The sequence below is a fragment of the Camelus ferus genome, chromosome 22, assembly GCF_009834535.1.
Source record: "Camelus ferus isolate YT-003-E chromosome 22, BCGSAC_Cfer_1.0, whole genome shotgun sequence".
Lineage (NCBI taxonomy): Eukaryota > Metazoa > Chordata > Mammalia > Artiodactyla > Camelidae > Camelus > Camelus ferus.
In genome coordinates this window covers 24,405,468-24,426,652 of record NC_045717.1, presented here as the reverse complement: position 1 = coordinate 24,426,652, position 21,185 = coordinate 24,405,468, and the positions used below count along the sequence as shown (strand labels likewise).

The following is a 21,185-nucleotide window of genomic DNA, read 5'->3' as shown; positions in this document are numbered from 1 at the left end:
TTCCTATTTGCCGGCCTGTGGAAGCCCCTCAAGCAGCAGCAGCCATGGTCTGCGGCAGAGCCGGTCCGGTTTGGAGGAGGGTAGGCTGCAGGCCCCCAGGAGACCCCAGGGACCGCTTCTGCCTCCACTTTCACTTGTGGCTTCGTCCTGTGGTTTCCGAGCACTGTGTGCACAAAGCACCTCCCCAGCGCAGGCGGCCACCCAGCCGCCACCGACCCCGAGAGGGACTTAGAGGCAGTTTGGAATATGCAGTGCTGGGATGCTGGCGTCGGAAGGGATTAGCGCACTCTTAGGGGCCCGTGTGAGAGAGAGAGAGAAAGCATGTGTGTGTTGTGTGCGTGTGTGCATGTAGGAGTGTGTTGTCTATGTACAGGAGTGTGTGTACAAGCGTGTGTCTGTGCCTATATGTGTGGGTGTGGAGTGTGCGTGTCTGTGAGCGTGTACACGGGTATGTATTACGTGCATATACAAGTGAATATGAGTGTGTGTGTGGTGTCTGTGAGCATATGTGGTGTGTGTGTGTGCGCACGTAAACATGCATGTACAAGTCTGTGCCTCCTGCATTTGGAGGAGGCGGTGAGGCGCAGGGAGGTCTCCCACCCTGACTCAGGTGAACAAGCAGGCAGCTGTGGGCACAGATTCTGGGCCAGAAGGAAGGGTTTCTGGTTTGGGGAGGTGGGTTGCTGCAGGGGCACTTGGGGGCACCCTCGCCCCGGCCTCTTCCAGAAGGCGCCCTCAGCTTCTGACTCAGACTCCAAAGCAGAATCAGACGGGGCCAAGGCTGAGCCGGTGCCCATGGCGAGGTCCGCGTCCTCCTCGGCATCCTCCTCTTCCTCCTCCTCCTCTGACTCAGAGGTGTCTGTAAAGAAGCTTCCTCGGGGCAGGAAGCCAGGTAGGCCGGCTGGGGAGGTGCCACCTGGTTCCCTGGGCCTGGCCTGTGGGGGTTGGGGGGCTCCTGGTGGCAGAGCTGGTTGAGGCCACCCCCTCCTCCTCTGCCGCAGCTGAGAAGCCTCCCCCCAAGCCCCGGGGGCGGAAACCGAAGCCTGAGAGGCCGCCGACCAGCTCAAGCAGCGACAGGTGGGTGCCAGGGCCCTGCTGCGGGGCGCAGGCGGCGGGTGGACCCTGGGACCGGAGCCCTGACCGGCCCGCACCCGCAGCGACAGCGACGAGGTAGACCGCATCAGCGAGTGGAAGCGCCGGGACGAGGAGCGGCGGCGCGAGCTGGAGGCCCGGCGGCGCCGGGAGCAGGAGGAGGAGCTGCGGCGGCTGCGCGAGCAGGAGAAGGAGGAGAAGGAAAGGCGGCGCGAGCGGGCTGAGCGCGGCGAGGCCGCGCCCGGGGGCAGCGGGGGCAGCAGCGGCGACGAGCTCAAGGACGACGACGAGCCTGTCAAGAAGCGGGGCCGGAAGGGCCGGGGCCGGGGCCCCCAGTCCTCATCCGACTCGGAGCCAGAGGCCGAGCTGGACAGAGAGGTGCGCGGGCGTCCCCGGGGCGGGGGCAGGGCGCGGGGTGCGGGAGGCTCCTCCTCTCGCTGGCGCTTCTAGCAAGCCCGTCCCTTTACCTTGTGCGTCTGCTGGGCGCCAGGAACCGGCAGTAGGGCCGTATGGAAACAGAAACCCACTGTTAAGGAGCTGACATTCCGGGCAGGGAGGCTGGCAGTGGTTGGTCACGAGTGGACGGCCTGAGGACGGTGTGTGGTGTGTTCCAGGGCGTTCAGTGCCAAGGTGAAGAGTGAAGCCAGGGGTAGGGGGTTGTGAGCTGCTGGGGTGAGAGGGTGTAGGCCTGAAAGGCTTCAAGTGAGGAGGTGGCATTGAGTAAGGATCTAAATGAAGTAAGATGAAGTGAGAGGTGATCTGGGAAGATACCTGGGGGAAAGGCATTCTTTGCAGAGGGCGTAGTACGTGCAAAGGCCCTAGGGCAGGACTGTGTCTGGTGTATGGGAGGAACAGCAAAGAGGCCTTTATGTCTGGACCAGAGTGATCAAGGGGGAAGAAAAGGAGGAGGGGAGGACAGGAGGGACAGGACCATTAGCACTGTGTGCTACTGCAGGCCCATTAGCTCCCTGTCCTCGTGGCACTCAAAGGCCAGCCTGAATCCAGGAATCTGACCATCTCCCAGGCCCATCACCTGCTGGTCCGAGCCTAGGGCCCCGCACAATGGGAGAGGAGGAGGAGGAGGAGGAGGAGGAGGGAGCAGGACAACGCCCTCTCCTCTCCCCACTGCTCTCCCTTTTGTCGAAAAAACGGGACCAAGTTCCCTGGCCTGGGAGGGGTCCTGCTCAGCAAGAGGAGTTCAGTGGGGCCGCCTCCTCATTGGGTAGTCCTTTCAGGGCCTGAGAAGCTGCTGTCCAGGGATGGACTGGAAATGGGGTCCTTCCTCCTATCCCATCTCGCCCGACCCACCAGCTCCCATCAGCGCGAAGGTGGCAGCAGGGTGTGTCCAGCTATATCTTTAAGGGGACAGCTCATGGATCCTGGGCAACCCCGCACTGCCGCTCCAGCCTCTCCCTTTCTCTGGCTGCTGCAGGTGAAGAAATCTGCGAAGAAGTTGCAACCGCAAAGCACAGAGCCCGCAAGGAGACCCAGCCAGAAGGAGAAGAGAGGGCGCTCTGAAGAGAAGCCTCGAGCCAGGTCAGTTCCTGCTCTGCCTCTCCTCCCACAGCCCCTGGGGGTTCTCCCGCCTGCCTGTCCTGGTCCCCATGATCCTGGGCACCCCTACCCCTTGCAGGAAGGTCCTGGCTTATTCTGGTTCTTGGGGCCCCATCAGGTTATGCAGGAGCCGCTGCCTTGGACTGCGGTCCTTCCTGGAGCATGCCTCTCACTCGGAGTGACCCTGCCCCCAGGGAACAGCAGGCAGTGTTGTCATGCTGGGGGGCTTCTGGCATCCAGTAGGTGGGGTCCGGGGAGGCTACCCAACACCCCACCGTGCCCAGGATGCCCCCCACCCCGAGAATGACCCAGCACCCAGTGTTAGAACTACCTAAGGGAGAAAGTGTCCCTGGACCACTGGGGACTTTTTAAGTCCAAGGCCCACTGACGTTGGGGAACAGAGCCCATCTCCCTGCCCACCTTCTCCGTGGAATCCCAGCTGGCAGTGAGCAAACCTGTGCACTGGGAACATGGCAGCCGGACCCCCGAGCAGGACAGAGTCGGAGGGGTGGTAACATGCATGCTACCATTTCCCAGTGTCAAATTGGAGCGCCTTTCATTTATTTATTTATATTTTTCCAAACTGCTCCCTTGTCCCCTTTGGTAACCATAAGTTTGTTATGTCTCTGAATCTATTTCTGTTTTGCAAAGAAGTGTATTTGTATCATTTTTTTAGATTCCACATATGAGTGGTATCATATGATATTTGTCTTTCTCTGTCTGACTGACTTAGTATGATAATCTCTGGGTCTATCCATGTTGCTGCAAATGGCAATATTTCATTCTTTAAAAAAATTTTTTTTCGTGTATATAGTCCATTGTGTGTATATACACCACTTCTTCCTTATCCAGTCACCTGTTGGTGGATATGTGGGTTGCTTCCATGTCTAGGCTATTGTACATAGTGCTGCTGTGAACACTGGAGTGCGTGTATCGTTTCAAATTAGAGTTTTTGTCTTTTCGGGATATATGCCCAGGAGTGGGATTGCTGGATCATGTGATAACTCTGCTTTTTAGTTTTTTAAGGAACCTCCATGCTGTCCTCCATAGTGGCTGCACCAGTTTGCATTCCCACCAAGAGTGTGTAGGAGGGTTCCCTTTTCTCCACACCCTCTCCAGCATTTGTTGTTTGTGGACTTTTTGATGATGGCCATTCTGACCAGTGTGAGGCGGTGCCTCATTGTAGTTTTGATTTGCATTTCTCTGATAATTAGCGATATGGGCCATCTGTATGTCTTTTTGGAGAAATGTCAGTTTAGATCTTCTGCCCATTTTTTGATTGGGTTGTTTGGTTTTTTGATACTGAGCTGTATAAGCTGCTTGTATATTTTGGAAATTAAGCCCTTGTCAGTCACATTGTTTGCAGATATTTTCTTCCATTTCATAGGTTGTGTTTTCATTTTGTTAATGGTTTCCTTTGCTGTGCAAAAACTTTTGAGTTTAATTTGGTCCCATTTGTCTATTTTTGATTTTGTTTCCATTACTCTAGGAGATGGATTAAAAAAAATTTTGCTCAGATTTGTGTCAAAGAGTGTTCTGCCTGTGTTTTCCTTTAGGAGTTTTATAGTATCTAGTCTTACATTTAGGTCTTGAATCCATTTTGAGTTTAGTTTTGTATAAGGTGTTAGAGAATGTTCTAATTTCATTCTTTTTACATGTAGCTGTCCAGTTTTCCCAGCACCACTTATTGAATAGATTGTCTTTTTTCCGTTGTATATTCTTACCTCTTTCGTCGTAGATTAATTGACCATAAGTAGGTGGCTGGATTTTCCTGTTCCATTGAGCTATGTGTCTGACTTTGTGCCAGTACCATACTGTCTTGACGACTGTAGCTTTGTAGTATTAGTTTGAAGTCAGGAAGCGTGATTTCCCCCATCTCTGTTCTTTCTCAAAGTGGTTTTGGCTGTACAGGATCTTTTGTGTTTCTGTACAAATTAAAAACATTTTTTGTTCCAGTTCTGTGAAAAATGCCATTTATAATTTTATAGGGATTGTATTGAATCTGTAGATTCCCTCGAGGAATGTGACCATTTTAACAGTATTGATTCTTCCAGTCCAAGAACACAGTGTATCTTTCTGTTTGTGTCATCTTCAATTTCTTTTGTTAGTGTCTTAACAGTTCTCAGAGTATAGGTGTTTTACCTCCTTAGGGAGGTTTATTCCTGGATATTTTCTTCTTGTTGATGCAATGGTAAATGGGATTGTTTCCTTCATTGCTCTTTCTGATATTTCATTATTAGTGTATAGAAATGCAACAGATTTCTGTATATTAATTTTGTATCCTGCAACTTTTCCGAATTCATTGATGAGCTTGAGTAGATTTCTGGTGACGTCTTAGAATTTTCCATGTATAGTATCATGTCTGCAAACAGTAACAGTTCTACTTCTTCCTTTCCAATTTGGGTTCTTTTTATTTTTTTTTCTTCCCTGATTGCTGTGGCTACTAGGACTTCCAAAACTCTGTTGAATAAAAGTGGTGAGAGTGGGCATCCTTGTCTTGTTCCTAATGTTAGAAGGAGTGCTTTCAGCTTTTTGCCATTTGTATGATGTGAGCTGTGGGTTTGTCATACGTGGCCTTTATCATGTTGGGGTACATTCCTTCTATGCCCACTTTCTGGAGTGCTTTTATCGTAAATGGATGTTGAATTTCATCAGAAGCTTTTCTGCATCTATTGAGATGATCATACAGTTCTTTTCTTCAGTTTGCTAATGTGGTGTGTATCACACTGCTTGATCTGCAGATAATGAAAGAGCTTGCACCCCTGGAATAAATCCCGCTTGATCATGGTGTGTGATCTTTTAACATATTGTTCGAATCGGCTTGCTGGTATTTTGTTGAGGGTTTTTGCATTTATGCTCATCAGTGATAATGTCCTGTAATTTTCTTTTTTTGTGATATCTTTGGTTTTGGTATCAGGGTGATGGTGGCCTCATAGAACAAATTTGAAAGTGTTCCTTCCTCTGCAATTTTTTGGAATAGTTTCATAAGGACAGGTGTTACCTCTTCTCTAAATGTTTGGCAGAATTCACCTGTGAAGCCGTCTGTCCTGGGCTTTTGTTTGTTGGGTTTTTAAATTACTGATTCAATTTCAGTACTGGTAGTTGGTCTGTTCATGTTTCCTATTTCTTCCTTGTTCAGTCTTGGGAGATGGTGCCTTTCTAAGAATTTGTCCCTGTCTTTTAGGTTGTCCATTTTATTGGCATATAGTTGTTCATAGTGGAGTCCCTTTTAGGAATTCATGCACTGGGTTTTACACAACTGGCCACTGACCCCTAGCCCCTGTTTTTTTGTTTTGTTTTGTTTTGTTTTTGTAATTGAAGTGTATTTGATTTACAATATTGTGTTTCTGGTGTACAGTATAGTGATTCAATTATATACATTGTTTTTTATATTCTCTTTCATTGTTGTTTATTATAAGATACTGAATATAGTTGTCTGTGTTATACAGTAGGACCTTGTTTATTTTATATATTTTTCAGTTACATAATTAAACAAGGAATTCTGGGCTTTCGTGTTGTTTTGCTAGAAAGACCCAAAGGAAGGGTGAGGTCTTTGTCCCCTCGGGTGCAGCCCTAAATCAGGTCACACCGGACCTTGAGCCCTCTTCTCCCAGATTCCTGGGCCTCCTGTAGATTTCCTTCCACAGTGACCATGGGTCACCCCTTGTGGGTCATCCCTTGGTGGGGAGGATGGAGGCTGTGGGGACATTGGTGGGGCCGTCTAAGGGCTCAACTCCCCACAGGCCCATGAAGGTGGAACGGACCCGGAAGCGGTCAGAAGGGTTCCCACCGGACCGGAAGGTTGAGAAGAAGAAAGGTGAGGGGCCGGTTGCCTAGTTGCAGCCCCCGTCGTCACTGAGAGGGAGGAGGGATGGCTGTGGAAGGGCTGGCTCCTGTCACCGGAGCGGTGCTGGGGCAGGTCCCCAACCAGCTCCTGGGAGGGGCCGCAGGAGCACCTCGGTGCAGCCTGGGGCTCCGTGCTCAGGCCTCGGTGCCACCTTCTCTCCTGAGCACAGAACCTTCTGTGGAGGAGAAGCTTCAGAAGCTGCACAGCGAGATCAAGTTCGCTCTGAAGGTTGACAATCCGGTGAGACCTTCCCCTGGGTGCAGAGGTCATGTCACGGTCCCCCTGGCCCCTCACTGCTAGCGCTTCCTTAGAAGTTTCAGGACACAGAGGCAAACCCAGGCTCCCACAGGGTGGGCAGCATGGGGTCCTTGTTCACGTGGGGGTCCCCCCTGCTGAGGGCCTAGCTTGGCCTCCTGAGGTGCAGTGCTCTGCATCTCCACTAGGTGGTGCCATGCAAAGTCCAAAGATCCCTCAAGTTCTGGGTCCTTCCCACTGTCCCTGGGGTCCCTGTCACTCAGCCCTCCCCTGCAGGGAGAGCCCCAGGGGGTCCTTCTCTGCCCTGTTGGGCCCCAAGGACCCTCTCAGCTAGGAGCTGTCCCTCATTGCCCTTGCCGCCCTGCAGGATGTGAAGAGGTGTCTGAATGCATTAGAGGAACTGGGGACCCTGCAGGTGACCTCACAGATCCTCCAGAAGAACACAGACGTGGTGGCCACACTGAAGAAGGTATGGCAAGAGCCTGGGGGGAAGGGGCTGGTCAGGGGGGCAGAGGGCAGCTTGGGAGCCGGGTGCCCGGCCACAGCAGCCACAGTCAGCGAGGAGGAAGCTGTGCACAGGGGAGGGTCTGGGCGGGGGCTGAGGCTGGCTGCGCCTCCTGAGCCAGACCTCTTGGTGGCCAGATCCGCCGCTACAAGGCCAACAAGGAGGTGATGGAGAAGGCTGCGGAGGTCTACACACGGCTCAAGTCTCGGGTCCTGGGACCAAAGATCGAGGCCATCCAGAAAGCAACCAGAACTGGGACGGAGAAGGAGAGGGCCGAGGTGGAGAAGGCCGAGGAGGCGCTAGCTGGAGAGGAGGCCCCCACGGAGAGGGCGGAGGACGAGGCGAGCACTGGTGAGGAGCTGGCGGGAGAGGGCTCAGCACATTCAGGGCCCTGAGAGCATCCTGGAGCTTCTCTCCAACAGCCCAGGTGGCACGATCCTGTTGGCACTCTCTGCACAGGCTGGCTGTGTACACGAGGCATTGGCGCCTGGTACACACACCCCTAGGCCACTCAGGCTCCAGACCCTCAGTGCAGATAGCATGGGAGGCTGTCTGTGTGCAGCCAGGTGTGGAGCGTTACTGGGACAGGCAATCGCAGAGGTCTGGGAGGGAAGGGGCACAGATGGCTGGGAGGAGAAAGGGCATCTTTGTAGGGGACCAGAGAGCCTTCCTTCCTGATGGGGTCACATGGTTGTGGTGAGAGATGCTTAGAGCAGCCCTTCAGACTGGCATCAAGATAGCTTAACCAACACTGCCTGGGGGAAAGCATGGAGGGGGAGCCTTTCCTCATCTCTGGGCTGTGGCAGGCTTTTTACCAGTGTTGCCCACCGCCCCTCCCTCCTCCAGGCTGTGTGGTCAGGGCTGGGGGCAGGCTAGAGGAAGGACCTGCACACAGCCAGCTGTCCCCATGTGTCCAGAGGCTCAGGGGTGGAAGTGAATGCAGTCATGCAGGCAGGTCCAGAGTCCTCCAGGACTCCTGCCCCAGACCGACTCGCCTCCTGCTCGTTCTCTATGGGCACCGTTTAAGGGGTCCCCGACAACAGCCCCACAGTGTCCCATGAGGCTCTCTCCCCCCAGATCTCTCAGCCCCTGTGAACGGTGAGGCTGCGTCCCAGAAGGGGGAAAGCACGGAGGACAAGGAGCAGGAGGAAGAACAGAACTCAGAGGAGGGGCCAGGGGGCGGCTCCTCCGAGGACCTGTTACACAATGAGTAAGTGTCACTGGGACTGCGGGGCGACTTTCTGAGAGAAGGCACGCTGATGTCTGAGCTGCTCCCAATGGGGTAAGGGCCACAGGGACTTCTGCCCCCACATGCTGGCCTCCCACCGTCACCTTTGCGGCTGCCCCCTAGACCCCTATTGAGGGAACCCTGGCCATGCTGAGCGTCCAGGGCCAGCCTGTGCGTGCGGGGCTGCAGGCCTGGCTGGGGGAGCGTCGGTCTCTGTAGGTGATAGGAGGGGGACAGACAGGAAAGGGGTCTGCTCACCCAACCCGTGCCGTCCACCAGCAGCGTGCGGGAGGGCCCGGACCTGGACGGGCCCGGGAAGGAGCTGCAGGAGCGAGAGAGGGTGCGGATGGACTCGGAGTCCCTGGACGACGAGGACAGCTGAGCCCGGCAGCCTGCGGCCAGGCCCCGCTGCCACATGCAGATGGCCCGAGGCCAGCCTGGCTCCTTCCCGGCGCCCGGGGAGCAGAGAACTGTTGGGGAGACGCTGTGCTGTTCGTTTGTATTTGTCCCCGTGGGTTTTTTTCTGCCTAATTTCTGTGATTTCCAGCCAACATGAAATGACTATAAAGGGTTTTTTTAATGAAAAAAAAAGTCACTTTTATTGGCTTGGTTTTCTAGTGGTGTTACTGGTACAGCTGGGCCAGAGCTGGGGAGCGGCTTGCAGCAGTCAAGGGCCTGTCGCGGGACAGAGGGTTTTAAGCCATGGGGTCACCGTTAACAGCGCTTGTGAACTTGGTTCTGATGCTGCTCCCAGCCCTACAGGGCTGACAGTCAGTGGGGGTGGAGCAAGGCCTTTCCAAAAGTCCAGGAGGAGGAATACAAACCTCTCAACTTCGGAGCTCGGAAGGAGGCTGTGGTTTGATGTTCCTGTGTCTGTGGCCCAGTGCTTGGGTGGGAGCAGCCGCTGCCTCACTCCATCAACTGACCGTTTCCTGTTCCCGCTCAGGCTGCGGTGGCTCTGGGGCCCACAGGGCAAGACCCAGAGCCCTGGCAGCACCGACCCCAGCCCTCAGGCCAGGAGATGTGTGCAGACTGTCCACTGTGCTTAACAGAGGGTGTGGGTGCTGGGGGCAAGCCTTGCTGTGTGATGTGTGTGACGTGGGACAAGTGGCAATCCCACCTGGGGCTTCTCTTGCCTCACCTGTCACCTGGATTCAGATGGCAGACATGTGCGCGGTTCTCAGCCACGGTAGCTGCTGCTTAAACTGTGGCCTCTGCTGTGTGTCCTCTGCCCTGCCCGTGGCTGAGCCCCTACATCCCAACTGAGAGAGGGGCCATGGTGTGGTTAGACTTGAGGTTGTCACTGAGCTCAATTTCTGGGAATGACTGTTTCCAGTGTCACCACCTCTGATGACTACGTGATGGAAACCAAGGAAGGAAGGACCGGGTGCAGGTCACAGCCAGAAGTGCAGGGCCTCTCAGGGCTCCTGGCAGCCATGGTGACCCTCTGAGGGGAGCTGGCGCATCCGTCCGGGAGCTCAGAGCACCCCATCATTTCTGAGAGGAGGGTGCGCTTCAAGCCCTCCATCAGGGAGACAGCCAGGGGTTTGCTGGCGTGATACAGGTTCTAGGAAATAGGGGCTTTTAACAAGGGTCAGGCTGCTGGTGTTCTGCCCCAGGGGAGCAGGAACAGGGCAAGGGGTGGGGGCAGGACCTCTGTGGCTCCAGCTTCCCACATGCGGCATCCATCACCAGGCTGCCCTGAGGCTCCAGGGAGAGCAGGGCCAGGAAGGAAGGGGCCGTGGACCCACGGCTGCCATCCCAGCCCGTCTGTGGGCTGGAGCATGTGACCAACACCTGAGTGCATGTCGAGCACATTTTGTCGCGTGCCCTCTAGGGTCCTGTTCCTTGTAAGGGAGCCCTTTTATTCCTTCATCGGCAGCCTCTGTGCCCAGGCACCTTGGGGACCCAAGAACATCAGCTCTGGTGTCGTTATGCTCAACCGTGACCATGTGGATGGGCCAGCAGGCGAGTGGGCCGAGGCAGGAAGGGACGTGTGCTCATCCCCTGCCTGCAAAGGCCAGTCCTCGCCTGTGGTGGCTGCTGCAGCTTGGTCTTCTTGAAGCCTCTTGGCCCCTCCAGGGGTCAGCAGAGGCGGTGGGAGCCTGCCTGCCTCAGGACGATGGTGGCGTTCTGGTACTTGGGGTGTGGGCTGTCTGCTGAGGGGTGTGTGCTTTGAGAGCAAGGGTGGAGCTGCCTGGAGCCCAGGACGGAGGAGCAGAGCCGCCTGCTAAGCTGGCAGCTAAAGGGCCCAGACTTGGGTAGATGACCTGCCCTAGACGTGAAGGATAAAAGGGTCGGAGTGCAGGTGCTGAGTGGAGAGCCTTCGAGACTTAGGCACGACTCCAATTCTCATTCCTAATTGGAGCACTTGCTCGAGATATTCAGGCGAAGGCCCCCGTCTAGGGTCTTAGCAGCCTGAGGCCGCTCGGCCAGGAGAAGGTCCAGCCGTGCTCGGGGAGAAAGGTGGACAGTGTGGGCAGGGCGGGAGCCGGGTGGGTGGTGTGGCAGCTTGGTGTCTCCATTGGTGCCAGCCTGCAGGGGCCGGAGCTCCGGGGGTTGGAGCTGGTTTCAGGCCAGGGAGAAGGCTCGGCAGAGGGCTCCCCAGGCAGAGGAGGGGCTCCTACAGCTGCTGCCCCCCGGGCTGCAGGGCAAAGGGCCCCACCAGCCAGCTGAGCGGAGGGCTGTGCTGCACGCCCTCCAGCAGCTGCTCCAGCCGCTGCCACGCCTGGACTACAGCCCAGCGGCTCTGAGCCAGGCGCTCCGCCGGCAGCTCCGCACCGCAGTCAGCAGAGGAGACGACGCTGTAGAGCTCGCAGAGGCTGCGCCGTGCCTGGCCGACCTGCTGCTGGAGCTCGGCAGGAAGGCCCTGGAGGCCGGAGGCCAGGGCGCTGTAGGCCACGTGGAGCTGCTGAATGAGGCCGCAGGCCTTGGACAGAGCCCCGGCGTCTGGCACCTGTGGGCAGAGGAGTGAGGTGAGCGGGGGCTCAGGGGGTCGGGGGGCGGGAGCGCAGGCCCCTGGTAGCACCTCTTGGGCACCGGCTTCCTCTGCTCCGCTGCTCTGATCCTGGTCCTGCCTGACTGGAGCCTGCTGGGCTTTCTCAGTCTGGAAGGAGAGCCCAGCAGAGACATGATGGATTCTCGGCAGGGACCTTTCCCACGCCCCCCACCAGGGGCAGCATTCCCAGGCCTGGCTGGCCCTGGAGCCTGGTGTTCACCTTTCCCATGGCATGGCGGAAAGGCCTCCAGTTCAGAGCCAGCCGCACCAGGATGGTGCATCTAGAAGCAGTTATCCAGATTCCTCATGAGGTACTCGGGGGCTCAGACAGCAGAGTGTCAGTGTCACCATGACACACCGCAGCTCCAAAACCCTCTCAAATCTCCCAGTGGCCTTTGGACCAAATCCACCTCCTCACCATGGCCTGCACGGTCTGCCTGGGACACCTCCGACTCCATCTCCGGCTGACACCCCGTCATGCACTCTGCTTGGGCCACGCTGGCCTCCTTTTGTCCCCTAACCATGTCCTGCATGCTGTCCCATGTCCTGCCTCAGGGCCTTTGCACTCAGCCTGGAGAAGGCTTCCTCTGGCCTGGTGCGGTGGCCCCCAGTCCTTCCCTGTCAAATCTCTGTTACTCTCCCCAGAGGCACATCACTGTCTAGCTACCATGTTTCTTTGTTGTTTATCTCCCCCCTTCGGTGGGGGCTCAGTCGGACCTTTTCCTCCTGGATTTTTGGGTCCCTGGTACATTCGGAGTCCCCTATCCCCCACCATACATTGGCTAATCTTCCTTGTCCCCCTAAGAGCTGGTGAGGGTCAGCGTGTGGACCAAATGTTGGCCCCAACTTTCGATCACCCATCCAGCTGTTATCCCAGCAGCTGACTCCATCGGGGGGCCTACTAGTCATCTTCAGCTTACGTTGTCTAAGGCCAGGCTCTTAATGTTCACCCCACCTACCCGGCATCTCCAAGTGTCTGCTGCTAAAAGTCTCCAAGGCTTCGTAGGGTCTCTTTCTCACTTCCCACATCTAACCTGGCTGCAGACCCTCACAGTTCTGCTTCTGAAACATCCAGAACCCACCTGCCTCGCCACCACTGCTGCTCTCAAGGTCCTGTCGGCACTTGCCAGGATTTTTGCAGAAACCTTCTCATCTCCCAGCTCCAGCCCTTGACCCCCTGTGGCCTGTCCTCTCCACAGTAGCCAGAGTGCTTCTCTTAAATACAACCTCCGGTGGATAAGGCCATTCCTCTGCTCACAGTCCTGGAGCCGCATCCCCGGCCCCACCCACTGGCTGCCAGGAGCACCACCAGTGTGACAACCCCAGATGTCCCCAGGCATGGCCTAGTGTCCTCTGGGGACAGGAGTGTCCCCTTTGAGATCCTCTGGGTTGGAGCAGTGGTTTTCAAATTGGGGTTCAATTTGACTGGGAACACAGGTGCCTGAGCATACCCCAGGGATCCTGACTCAGGCAGCATTGCTGGGTTCCTCACCACCTGTGTCGGTGAGGCTGTTCAACATTTAAGAGCCATGACCTTGAGAACTTGGAGAGTCTCAGAGCTGGGGGCCTATCACCATCTGCATCCGCTGTGGATGGGATGCTGCTAAACTTCCTACCATGCACAGTTCCACCCGCACTACCCACAGGGAGCTGGCGCAAGTGTCAGCAGGGCTGCAGCGGAGAAAGCCTGGGTCAGAGGAAGCGAGTGGAGACAGCGAGAGAGCATGGCCTTGCTGGCCCAGTGCCTATCCCCGGGATGGCATTCAAGTCACCTTTGATTGGGTCCTTTTTTGCATCACTGAACCCCACCCAGATCACATGGGCTCCTCCTACCCTGTCCCCCACTTCACTGCACCTTCCAGCCCCAGCCGCCCTGCTGCTCCTTGGAACACATTAGCTGGTTCTCAGACCACTGTCTGTCCTTGGGGTCCCCACTTCCCCATGACTCCACACCATGTGGCTCAAAGGGACACACTCCTGCCCAGCCCACCCCTCTGCACAGCTGCCCTGCCTCCTCCTCGGCACCCTCATCGGCTGCAAGGATCTGGCCTCGTGCTCACCGTGCTCCCTGGACACGAGCCTTGTGAGAGAGCCATCTTAGTGGCCGACAGGCGTGTTTGTTGAGTCCCCGCACTGAGGAAGGCACCAGGGGAAGGGGAAGGCTCTTACCACCTTGACAAAGGCATCCTCGAGCTGGGCCAGCGCGGCCCTGGCCTGGAACTGGCCATGCTGCAGGTGGCTCAGGGCGTGCTCGAAAGCCCGCTGTCGGAAGCCGGGGGCCAAGTCACCCAGACGCACAAAGTAGCTTCCTTGGTCGGCCGTGAGCACTCTTGGCCTAGGTTGGGAGACAGCCAGCCGAGCTGGAAGGGAAGACAGTGGGGGTCATTCAACCCAAGAGGCCCCTTGGGCATCAGGGGTGTGGGTTGTACAAATGACCTGCCCCTGCTGGGAACTGGGACCAGCCTGTCCTATTCTCACCTTGTTCCTCAGCACTCATGGGCTGGAAGATCTCCCCCAGCTCCTCCAACTCATTCCGGAGTGTCACGAAGCTCTGGGCCCCTTCGTGGCCATGTGTGGTGGCCCCGTGTCCCACATCCTCCTTGCCCAGTACGGCCTCTTGTGTGAATGTCATCACAGCTGACACGAGGTCCTCTGTGCTGGCGGTGGCTTCACCTGCAAGGTCCAGGCCTTCACAGAGACTGTGCGGGGATGTGGAGACCCAGCAGGACTGAGCCTCATGAGGGCTTTGAATGGTTTGTTCCCCTCCTTCATCCGAGGTCCTGGAACTGGCGAGTCTACTTGAGGTGGCATCCTGGGAACCAGGCAGCCAATGCTGGATGGTGCCGAGGCCAGTTTGCACAGCTCCTTGGGCCACACCCCCTGCCCTGCGGAGCCCACTGGTCACAGCATCTTTAGAGTCCACAGAGACGGCCTTCCAGGTGTCCAGGCCCCCCTGGGCGGCCACTTGGGCCACATTCACGGCATTAGTCACGCCACTATAGACGGTGTCCCATGTGTCTGTTGCAATGTTCTGGGTTGTATTCAGCCCAGTATGCACAGCCCCTTTGGCCACACCCACTGCTCCAGTGAGCCCAGTGGCCACAGTATCTTTGGTGCCGGTCGAGACAGTCTTGGTGGTGTCCATGCCAGTCTGGATGGCCCCCTTGGCCACACCCACTGCCCCAGTGAGCCCAGTGGACACCACATCTTTGGTGCCGGTTAAGACAGTCTTGGTGGTGTCCATGCCAGTCTGGACAACCCCCTTGGCCACACCCACTGCCCCAGTGAGCCCAGTGGCCACTGTATCTTTGGTGCCTGTCAAAACAGTCTTGGTGGTGTCCATGCCAGTCTGGATGGCCCCCTTGGCCACACCTATTGCCCCAGTGAGCCCAGTGGACACCACATCTTTGGTGCCGGTTAAGACAGTCTTGGTGGTGTCCATGCCAGTTTGGACGGCCCCCTTGGCCACACCCACTGCCCCAGTGAGCCCAGTGGCCACTGTATCTTTGGTGCCTGTCAAGACGGTCTTGGTGGTGTCCATGCCAGTCTGGACGGCCCCCTTGGCCACACCCACTGCCCCAGTGAGCCCAGTGGCCACTGTATCTTTGGTGCCAGTCAGGACGGTTTTGGTGGTGTCCATGCCAGTCTGGACGACCCCCTTGGCCACACCCACTGCCCCAGTGAGCCCAGTGGCCACTGTATCTTTGGTGCCTGTCAAAACAGTCTTGGTGGTGTCCATTCCAGTTTGGACGGCCCCCTTGGCCATGTTCACTGCCCCAGTGAGCCCAGTGGCCACTGTATCTTTGGTGCCTGTCAAGACGGTCTTGGTGGTGTCTATTCCAGTTTGGATGGCCCCCTTGGCCACACCCACTGCCCCAGTGAGCCCAGTGGCCACTGTATCTTTGGTGCCAGTCAGGACGGTTTTGGTGGTGTCCATGCCAGTCTGGACGGCCCCCTTGGCCACACCCATTGCTCCAGTGAGTCCAGTGCACACTGTATCTTTGGTGCCTGTCAAGACAGTCTTGGTGGTGTCCATTCCGGTTTGGATGGCCCCCTTGGCCACACCCACTGCCCCAGTGAGCCCAGTGGCCACTGTATCTTTGGTGCCTGTCAAGACGGTCTTGGTGGTGTCCATTCCAGTTTGGACGGCCCCCTTGGCCACACCCACTGCCCCAGTGAGCCCAGTGGCCACTGTATCTTTGGTGCCAGTCAGGACGGTTTTGGTGGTGTCCATGCCAGTCTGGACGACCCCCTTGGCCACACCCACTGCCCCAGTGAGTCCAGTGGACACTGTATTTTTGGTGCCAGTCAAGGCAGTTTTGGTGGTGTCCATGCCAGTTTGGACGGTCCCCTTGGCCATGTTCACTGCCCCAGTGAGCCCAGTGGCCACTGTATCTTTGGTGCCAGTCAGGACGGTTTTGGTGGTGTCCATGCCAGTCTGGACGACCCCCTTGGCCACACCCACTGCTCCAGTGAGTCCAGTGGCCACTGTATCTTTGGTGCCTGTCAAAACAGTCTTGGTGGTGTCCATGCCAGTTTGGACGGCCCCCTTGGCCACACCTATTGCCCCAGTGAGCCCAGTGGCCACTGTATCTTTGGTGCCTGTCAAGACAGTCTTGGTGGTGTCCATGCCAGTTTGGACGGCCCCCTTGGCCACACCCACTGCCCCAGTGAGCCCAGTGGCCACTGTATCTTTGGTGCCAGTCAAGACGGTCTTGGTGGTGTCCATGCCAGTTTGGATGGCCCCCTTGGCCACACCCATTGCCCCAGTGAGCCCAGTGGCCATTGTATCTTTGGTGCCAGTCAAGATGGTCTTGGTGGTGTCCATGCCAGTCTGGACAGTCCCCTTGGCCATGTTCACTGCCCCAGTGAGCCCAGTGGCCACTGTATCTTTGGTGCCTGTCAAGACGGTCTTGGTGGTGTCCATGCCAGTCTGGACAGTCCCCTTGGCCATGTTCACTGCCCCAGTGAGCCCAGTGGCCACTGTATCTTTGGTGCCTGTCAAGACGGTCTTGGTGGTGTCCATGCCAGTCTGGACAGTCCCCTTGGCCATGTTCACTGCCCCAGTGAGCCCAGTGGCCACTGTATCTTTGGTGCCAGTCAGGACGGTTTTGGTGGTGTCCATGCCAGTCTGGACGACCCCCTTGGCCACACCCACTGCTCCAGTGAGTCCAGTGGCCACTGTATCTTTGGTGCCTGTCAAAACAGTCTTGGTGGTGTCCATGCCAGTTTGGACGGCCCCCTTGGCCACACCTATTGCCCCAGTGAGCCCAGTGGCCACTGTATCTTTGGTGCCTGTCAAGACAGTCTTGGTGGTGTCCATGCCAGTTTGGACGGCCCCCTTGGCCACACCCACTGCCCCAGTGAGCCCAGTGGCCACTGTATCTTTGGTGCCAGTCAAGACGGTCTTGGTGGTGTCCATGCCGGTTTGGATGGCCCCCTTGGCCACACCCACTGCCCCAGTGAGCCCAGTGGCCACTGTATCTTTGGTGCCAGTCAAGACAGGTCTTGGTGGTGTCCATGCCGGTTTGGATGGCCCCCTTGGCCACACCCATTGCCCCAGTGAGCCCAGTGGCCATTGTATCTTTGGTGCCAGTCAAGATGGTCTTGGTGGTGTCCATGCCAGTCTGGACAGTCCCCTTGGCCATGTTCACTGCCCCAGTGAGCCCAGTGGCCACTGTATCTTTGGTGCCTGTCAAGACGGTCTTGGTGGTGTCCATGCCAGTCTGGACAGTCCCCTTGGCCATGTTCGCTGCCCCAGTGAGTCCAGTGGACACTGTATCTTTGGTGCCAGTCAGGACGGTTTTGGTGGTGTCCATGCCAGTCTGGATGGTCCCCTTGGCCATGTTCATGGCGCCAGTCACCCCACTGCAGACGGTGTCCTTGGTTCCGGTCAGCACAGTCTTGGTGGTGTCCACACCTGTCTGAACGGCCCCTTTGGCCACACCCACTGCCCCTGTTACCCCACTGGCCACAGCATCCTTGGTGCCTGTGAGCGTCGATCGGGTCATGCCCAGGCCTCCCTGGACCACGCCTTTAGCTGTGTCCACCACGCTGGCCATCCCAGAGGAGATGGCATCCTTGGTCTTGGTCATCTTGGAGCACACCAGGTCCTTTGCTCCGGAGATCATCTAATGAGGAAGTACAGTCATGATCAAGCATAGAGTTGAGAGGCACCTAACCACCCCCAACCTCCTCCGTTGATTCCTCATGTGCCCTGGGGAGAGGGACATCCCCCCCATCAGCCCTGCCTGCTCAGCTCCCACCCAGCATACCTCCTCCCTGCTTTCAGGACACAGCCTCAACAAGCTCTGCTACAGTGGTCCCCCTGATTCAGGAGACCCCCCACCACTGACACTGCTTCTGAGCACTTCTGGGACCCTCCTGAGCTCGCTCAGCAGGCCACTGAATTACACAATTGTTCATCTTGCCTAATCTCTATTTATGGCAAATTTTCAGCCTGGTTTTCTCATTATAGGGAGAAGTTTGAGGAGACCAGATGCTTCTTAAAATGAATGTATTCAAGTAAGAGAAGAGGATCAACGTTTAGAAAAATAACAGGAAAAGCACAGGTGAAGCACAGGGTGTGCACCACAGCCAGCTGTCAGTAACTTGAGTTTTCGACCTTCCAAAGGGCAGCTTTCTCTAGTTCATCGTTTAAACTGCTGAAGGGTTGTGGTGGCCTCAGGGTCACCACCCCCCAGGTCATGCTGTTTCCAATTCAGGGGTTCTTAGCTGGGGCGATCCTACCCCCAGCGATGTCTGGGGACACCTGTCGCAGTTACAACTTCGGGGAGTGGGTGTTCCAGGCATGGAGTGGGTGAGGGCAGGGAGGCCGCTGCACACCCCCCAGCGCCTGGGACACCCCCCACAATGAGTGACCCAGCCGTGTATTGTCCGGAAGGCTGAGGCTGAGAAGCCCTGAGCACTTTGCAAGTAGCAGGTGCTCCATTAACACGAATGAGGATGAGTGGAGGGGGCAGGGAGAAAAGATGTGGAGGGGTCCCTCAGCTGCGAGGGTCTGTTTTAATTTGGGCCAGAGGGTGAGCCTGCTGGTTCTTCCCCCTCTGAGATGCTCCAGTCTGGCTGAATTGAGGGCAGAGGGGAGTTGAGGAAGGCTCCAGAGTGGGGCGTGTGCTGGGTGGAAGGGTTATATTAGGGCTCTGCCATGCCTGCTGTGGCCCTCAGCTGTCTTACACCAGCCACTCTGCTTGTCCAGGCCTTGGGGACACGATAACATGGGCAGTCCCCATTTATCCAAGACTGAGGATAGATGCAGTGTCAGCTATTATTCAGCCTCTGCCTGCCCAAGATTCAGATCCCACACTACCCTGTCTTGCTGTGTGACCTTCAGCAGGTAGCTTGGCATCTCTGTGCTTCAGCTATTGTGCAGGGTACTACTGCTCCCTTCCTCACAGGGCGGTTGGGAGGATTAATTACTAAGCAGCACGTGTGAAGTGCTTAGCCCAGACCCTAACAGGTGGTGAGTGAGTTACCACTGTTTCAGCTAGGCCTGGAGCGGGGTGGTAGGTGTGTAGACCGTATGGAGCCTTATTGTTTCAGGTAGTGAGGCAGTACTGCACCCATTTCACAGATGTGGAAACAAAGGCCTAGAGAGGAAGACTGCCTGGAATCCCACAGTGGGACACACAAGGGTGCCTGCCCTCACCCTGGCCTATGACAGCCCCCCCAGATGGCAGGAACCAAAACATCCCAGGAAGAGGTAGCCCAGAGGGAGATGGAAGCCATCAGACTAGGCTCTGCCAGCTTCTCTCACCTTGTCTGAAGGCGGCAGCATCTTCTCTGCCCCCTTGGCCATCTGCTCCGGGTCGGTGGCCGCTGTGGGGACAAGAGCCAGTCAGGCAACCCAGGGAGGGTGAGGGACACAGGCTGGCATCAGCCGCCCTGGTGCCCATTGCACAATCGGTGGGCAAAGCCTGAAAGGTCAGGAATGTCCTAGCCTCCCTATAGGGACAGCAGAAGGTGACATCCACAGCCGTGGGCCTGGCTCAGTCACTAGCCCCGCCGGGGGCTCCCTCAATCCCCAGGGCCTCGGTCCCCTGGAGCAGGGGTTCTGTGGAGTTTTCTCTGCCTGGGTCCTGGGTGCTGGGTGCCCACCCGGGGGGCTGCAGGGAGAGGAGTCGGGGCTCACTCTGCCCCACCCCCACCCCCGCTGGCAGCTGCCTGTGGGCCTGAGGACATGGAACAGAAGTCAGCTGGCTGCGCTCCAGGCCCAGAGCAGGGCCCAGCCCGGGCAGCCACTCCAACCCGAACTTCCCTGCACTAGCTCGTCTTCTGGCCTTGGGGCTGGGGCTGCCCCGGGCACCCTGGCTGAGCAACAGTGTGACCTCAGGGAAGCTGCTGCCTCCCTCTGGGAACACAGTCAAAATCTGCGATGAGCTGAGACATGCAGAACACCCAGCCCCTGGTCCTTGGTGCATCTGAAAGGGGGTGAGGGTAAGCAGAGAAGGGGTTGAGAGTGTGGGGGGCACTGCTGTGTTCACACCCCCATCTCACTGGCTATGCCACCTCAGACCACTCCCGCTCCACATTTATGCCTCAGTTTCCCATCTGGCGCTAAATAACTGTGCCAGCCTCATTGGGTCTATTGAGATGATGCAGGCACATATGAAGTGCCCCCCCAAGATGGGCAGGAGTCCCTGCCAGGGCACCCCCATTCCTGAGGCCCACCTCCAGAGCCCCCGCCTCCACGGAGCTGTGCACTCACCCTGAGCCTGGGGCTGGGCGGCCTCGGGGGCTGGAGCACCTGCAGGATCTGCAACTGGCCGGGACTCTCTTGCTGAGCTGTGGGTGTTGGCCACCAGGTTCCGAGCAGAACTGAAGCCAGGCAGGGACCCGAAGAAGCTGCCCAGGGTCTACATGGGGTGGGGGGCAACATGAGTGGAGCCAGGCTGTGGCGGGGGTGGGGCAAGGGAAGCATCAGACAGCCCTGGGTTCCAAACCGCCTTGGGCCCTTGCTCCTGGGCGACCTCAGGGACGTGTACTAGCCACTCTGAGCCTCAGTCTCTTCGCCTGGGCAGTGGGCAGGTTCAGCCTGCCTCCCGTGGACAGAGGAAAAGTTCCTCCTCTACGTCTCCAGAGGCCTTTTCCTTCCATGGCCCACATTTCACAGATGGGGAAACTGAGGCTCAGAGAGGAGCCAAGGCAGGCCCAAGGTCACACAGAGGGGAAGGAGCTGAGGCTTGTGTCCCCCACCCTCCAGCCTGAGACTGGAGAGAAGATTGGCACTGTGGCTCTCAGAGCCCTCCCACCCCGCCTGGGGAAGCCCCACCGGACCCCAGGACTTTGGAGGTCCCTTTCCCAGGGTTCTGGGGGCTCTCCGTGCCCCAGCTGGAGTCTCCCCCTCCTGCCTCCTCTCACCTTGCCCTTGGGTTTAGGGGGGTCCCGGCCTCCTTCATCTTGAGCAGACATGGTAATCCTCTAAGAAGCTAGAAGGAGGCAGAGAAAGAGCGTGAAAGGGGGCTTCAGGCCTCCTGCCGCACACTCAGAACCCCGAGGAGCCCCCGACGCCCGCCTGGAGGCCAGCCGTGCCCTGGGATTGCCCACCTGGACCATGCGGCAGTCCCCGGGAGTGACGGGCAGCACCGCTGGCAGCTGGCTCTGCTCTCGGCTCCCAGGCCTTATAGGGTCTGGGGCAGTGCAGGCCTGGCCGCGAGAGGCAGGCGGCCAGAGGGCCAGGGGAGGG

At 57.3% G+C, this 21,185-nt stretch overlaps 2 protein-coding genes across 4 annotated transcripts in view; one reads left to right on the top strand and one right to left on the bottom strand.

Annotated features, from left to right (window-relative positions):
- The window catches only part of HDGFL2 (HDGF like 2), a 22,316-nt gene extending 13,236 nt beyond the window's left edge, over positions 1-9,080 (top strand). The window contains exons 7-16 of one of the 3 annotated variants that reach the window (XM_032465872.1): positions 727-892; positions 1,002-1,077; positions 1,158-1,470; positions 2,525-2,628; positions 6,390-6,463; positions 6,663-6,733; positions 7,116-7,217; positions 7,391-7,604; positions 8,331-8,463; positions 8,764-9,080. In XM_032465872.1, the coding sequence (XP_032321763.1) occupies positions 727-892; positions 1,002-1,077; positions 1,158-1,470; positions 2,525-2,628; positions 6,390-6,463; positions 6,663-6,733; positions 7,116-7,217; positions 7,391-7,604; positions 8,331-8,463; positions 8,764-8,863 (1,353 nt within the window). In that variant the 3' untranslated portion in view covers positions 8,864-9,080. Of the gene's footprint in view, positions 1-726; positions 893-1,001; positions 1,078-1,157; positions 1,471-2,524; positions 2,629-6,389; positions 6,464-6,662; positions 6,734-7,115; positions 7,218-7,390; positions 7,605-8,330; positions 8,464-8,760 lie in introns of all 3 variants that reach the window. The other 2 variants (XM_032465871.1, XM_032465870.1) reach the window with 2 other exon arrangements.
- On the bottom strand, positions 9,053-21,185 carry PLIN4 (perilipin 4). The gene is given in 8 exon segments (XM_014554751.2): positions 9,053-11,437; positions 13,649-13,839; positions 13,958-16,982; positions 16,984-17,610; positions 19,257-19,318; positions 20,208-20,355; positions 20,861-20,928; positions 21,047-21,185. Coding segments are annotated over 7 exon segments (4,437 nt in total). The 5' UTR covers positions 20,912-20,928; positions 21,047-21,185; the 3' UTR covers positions 9,053-11,104.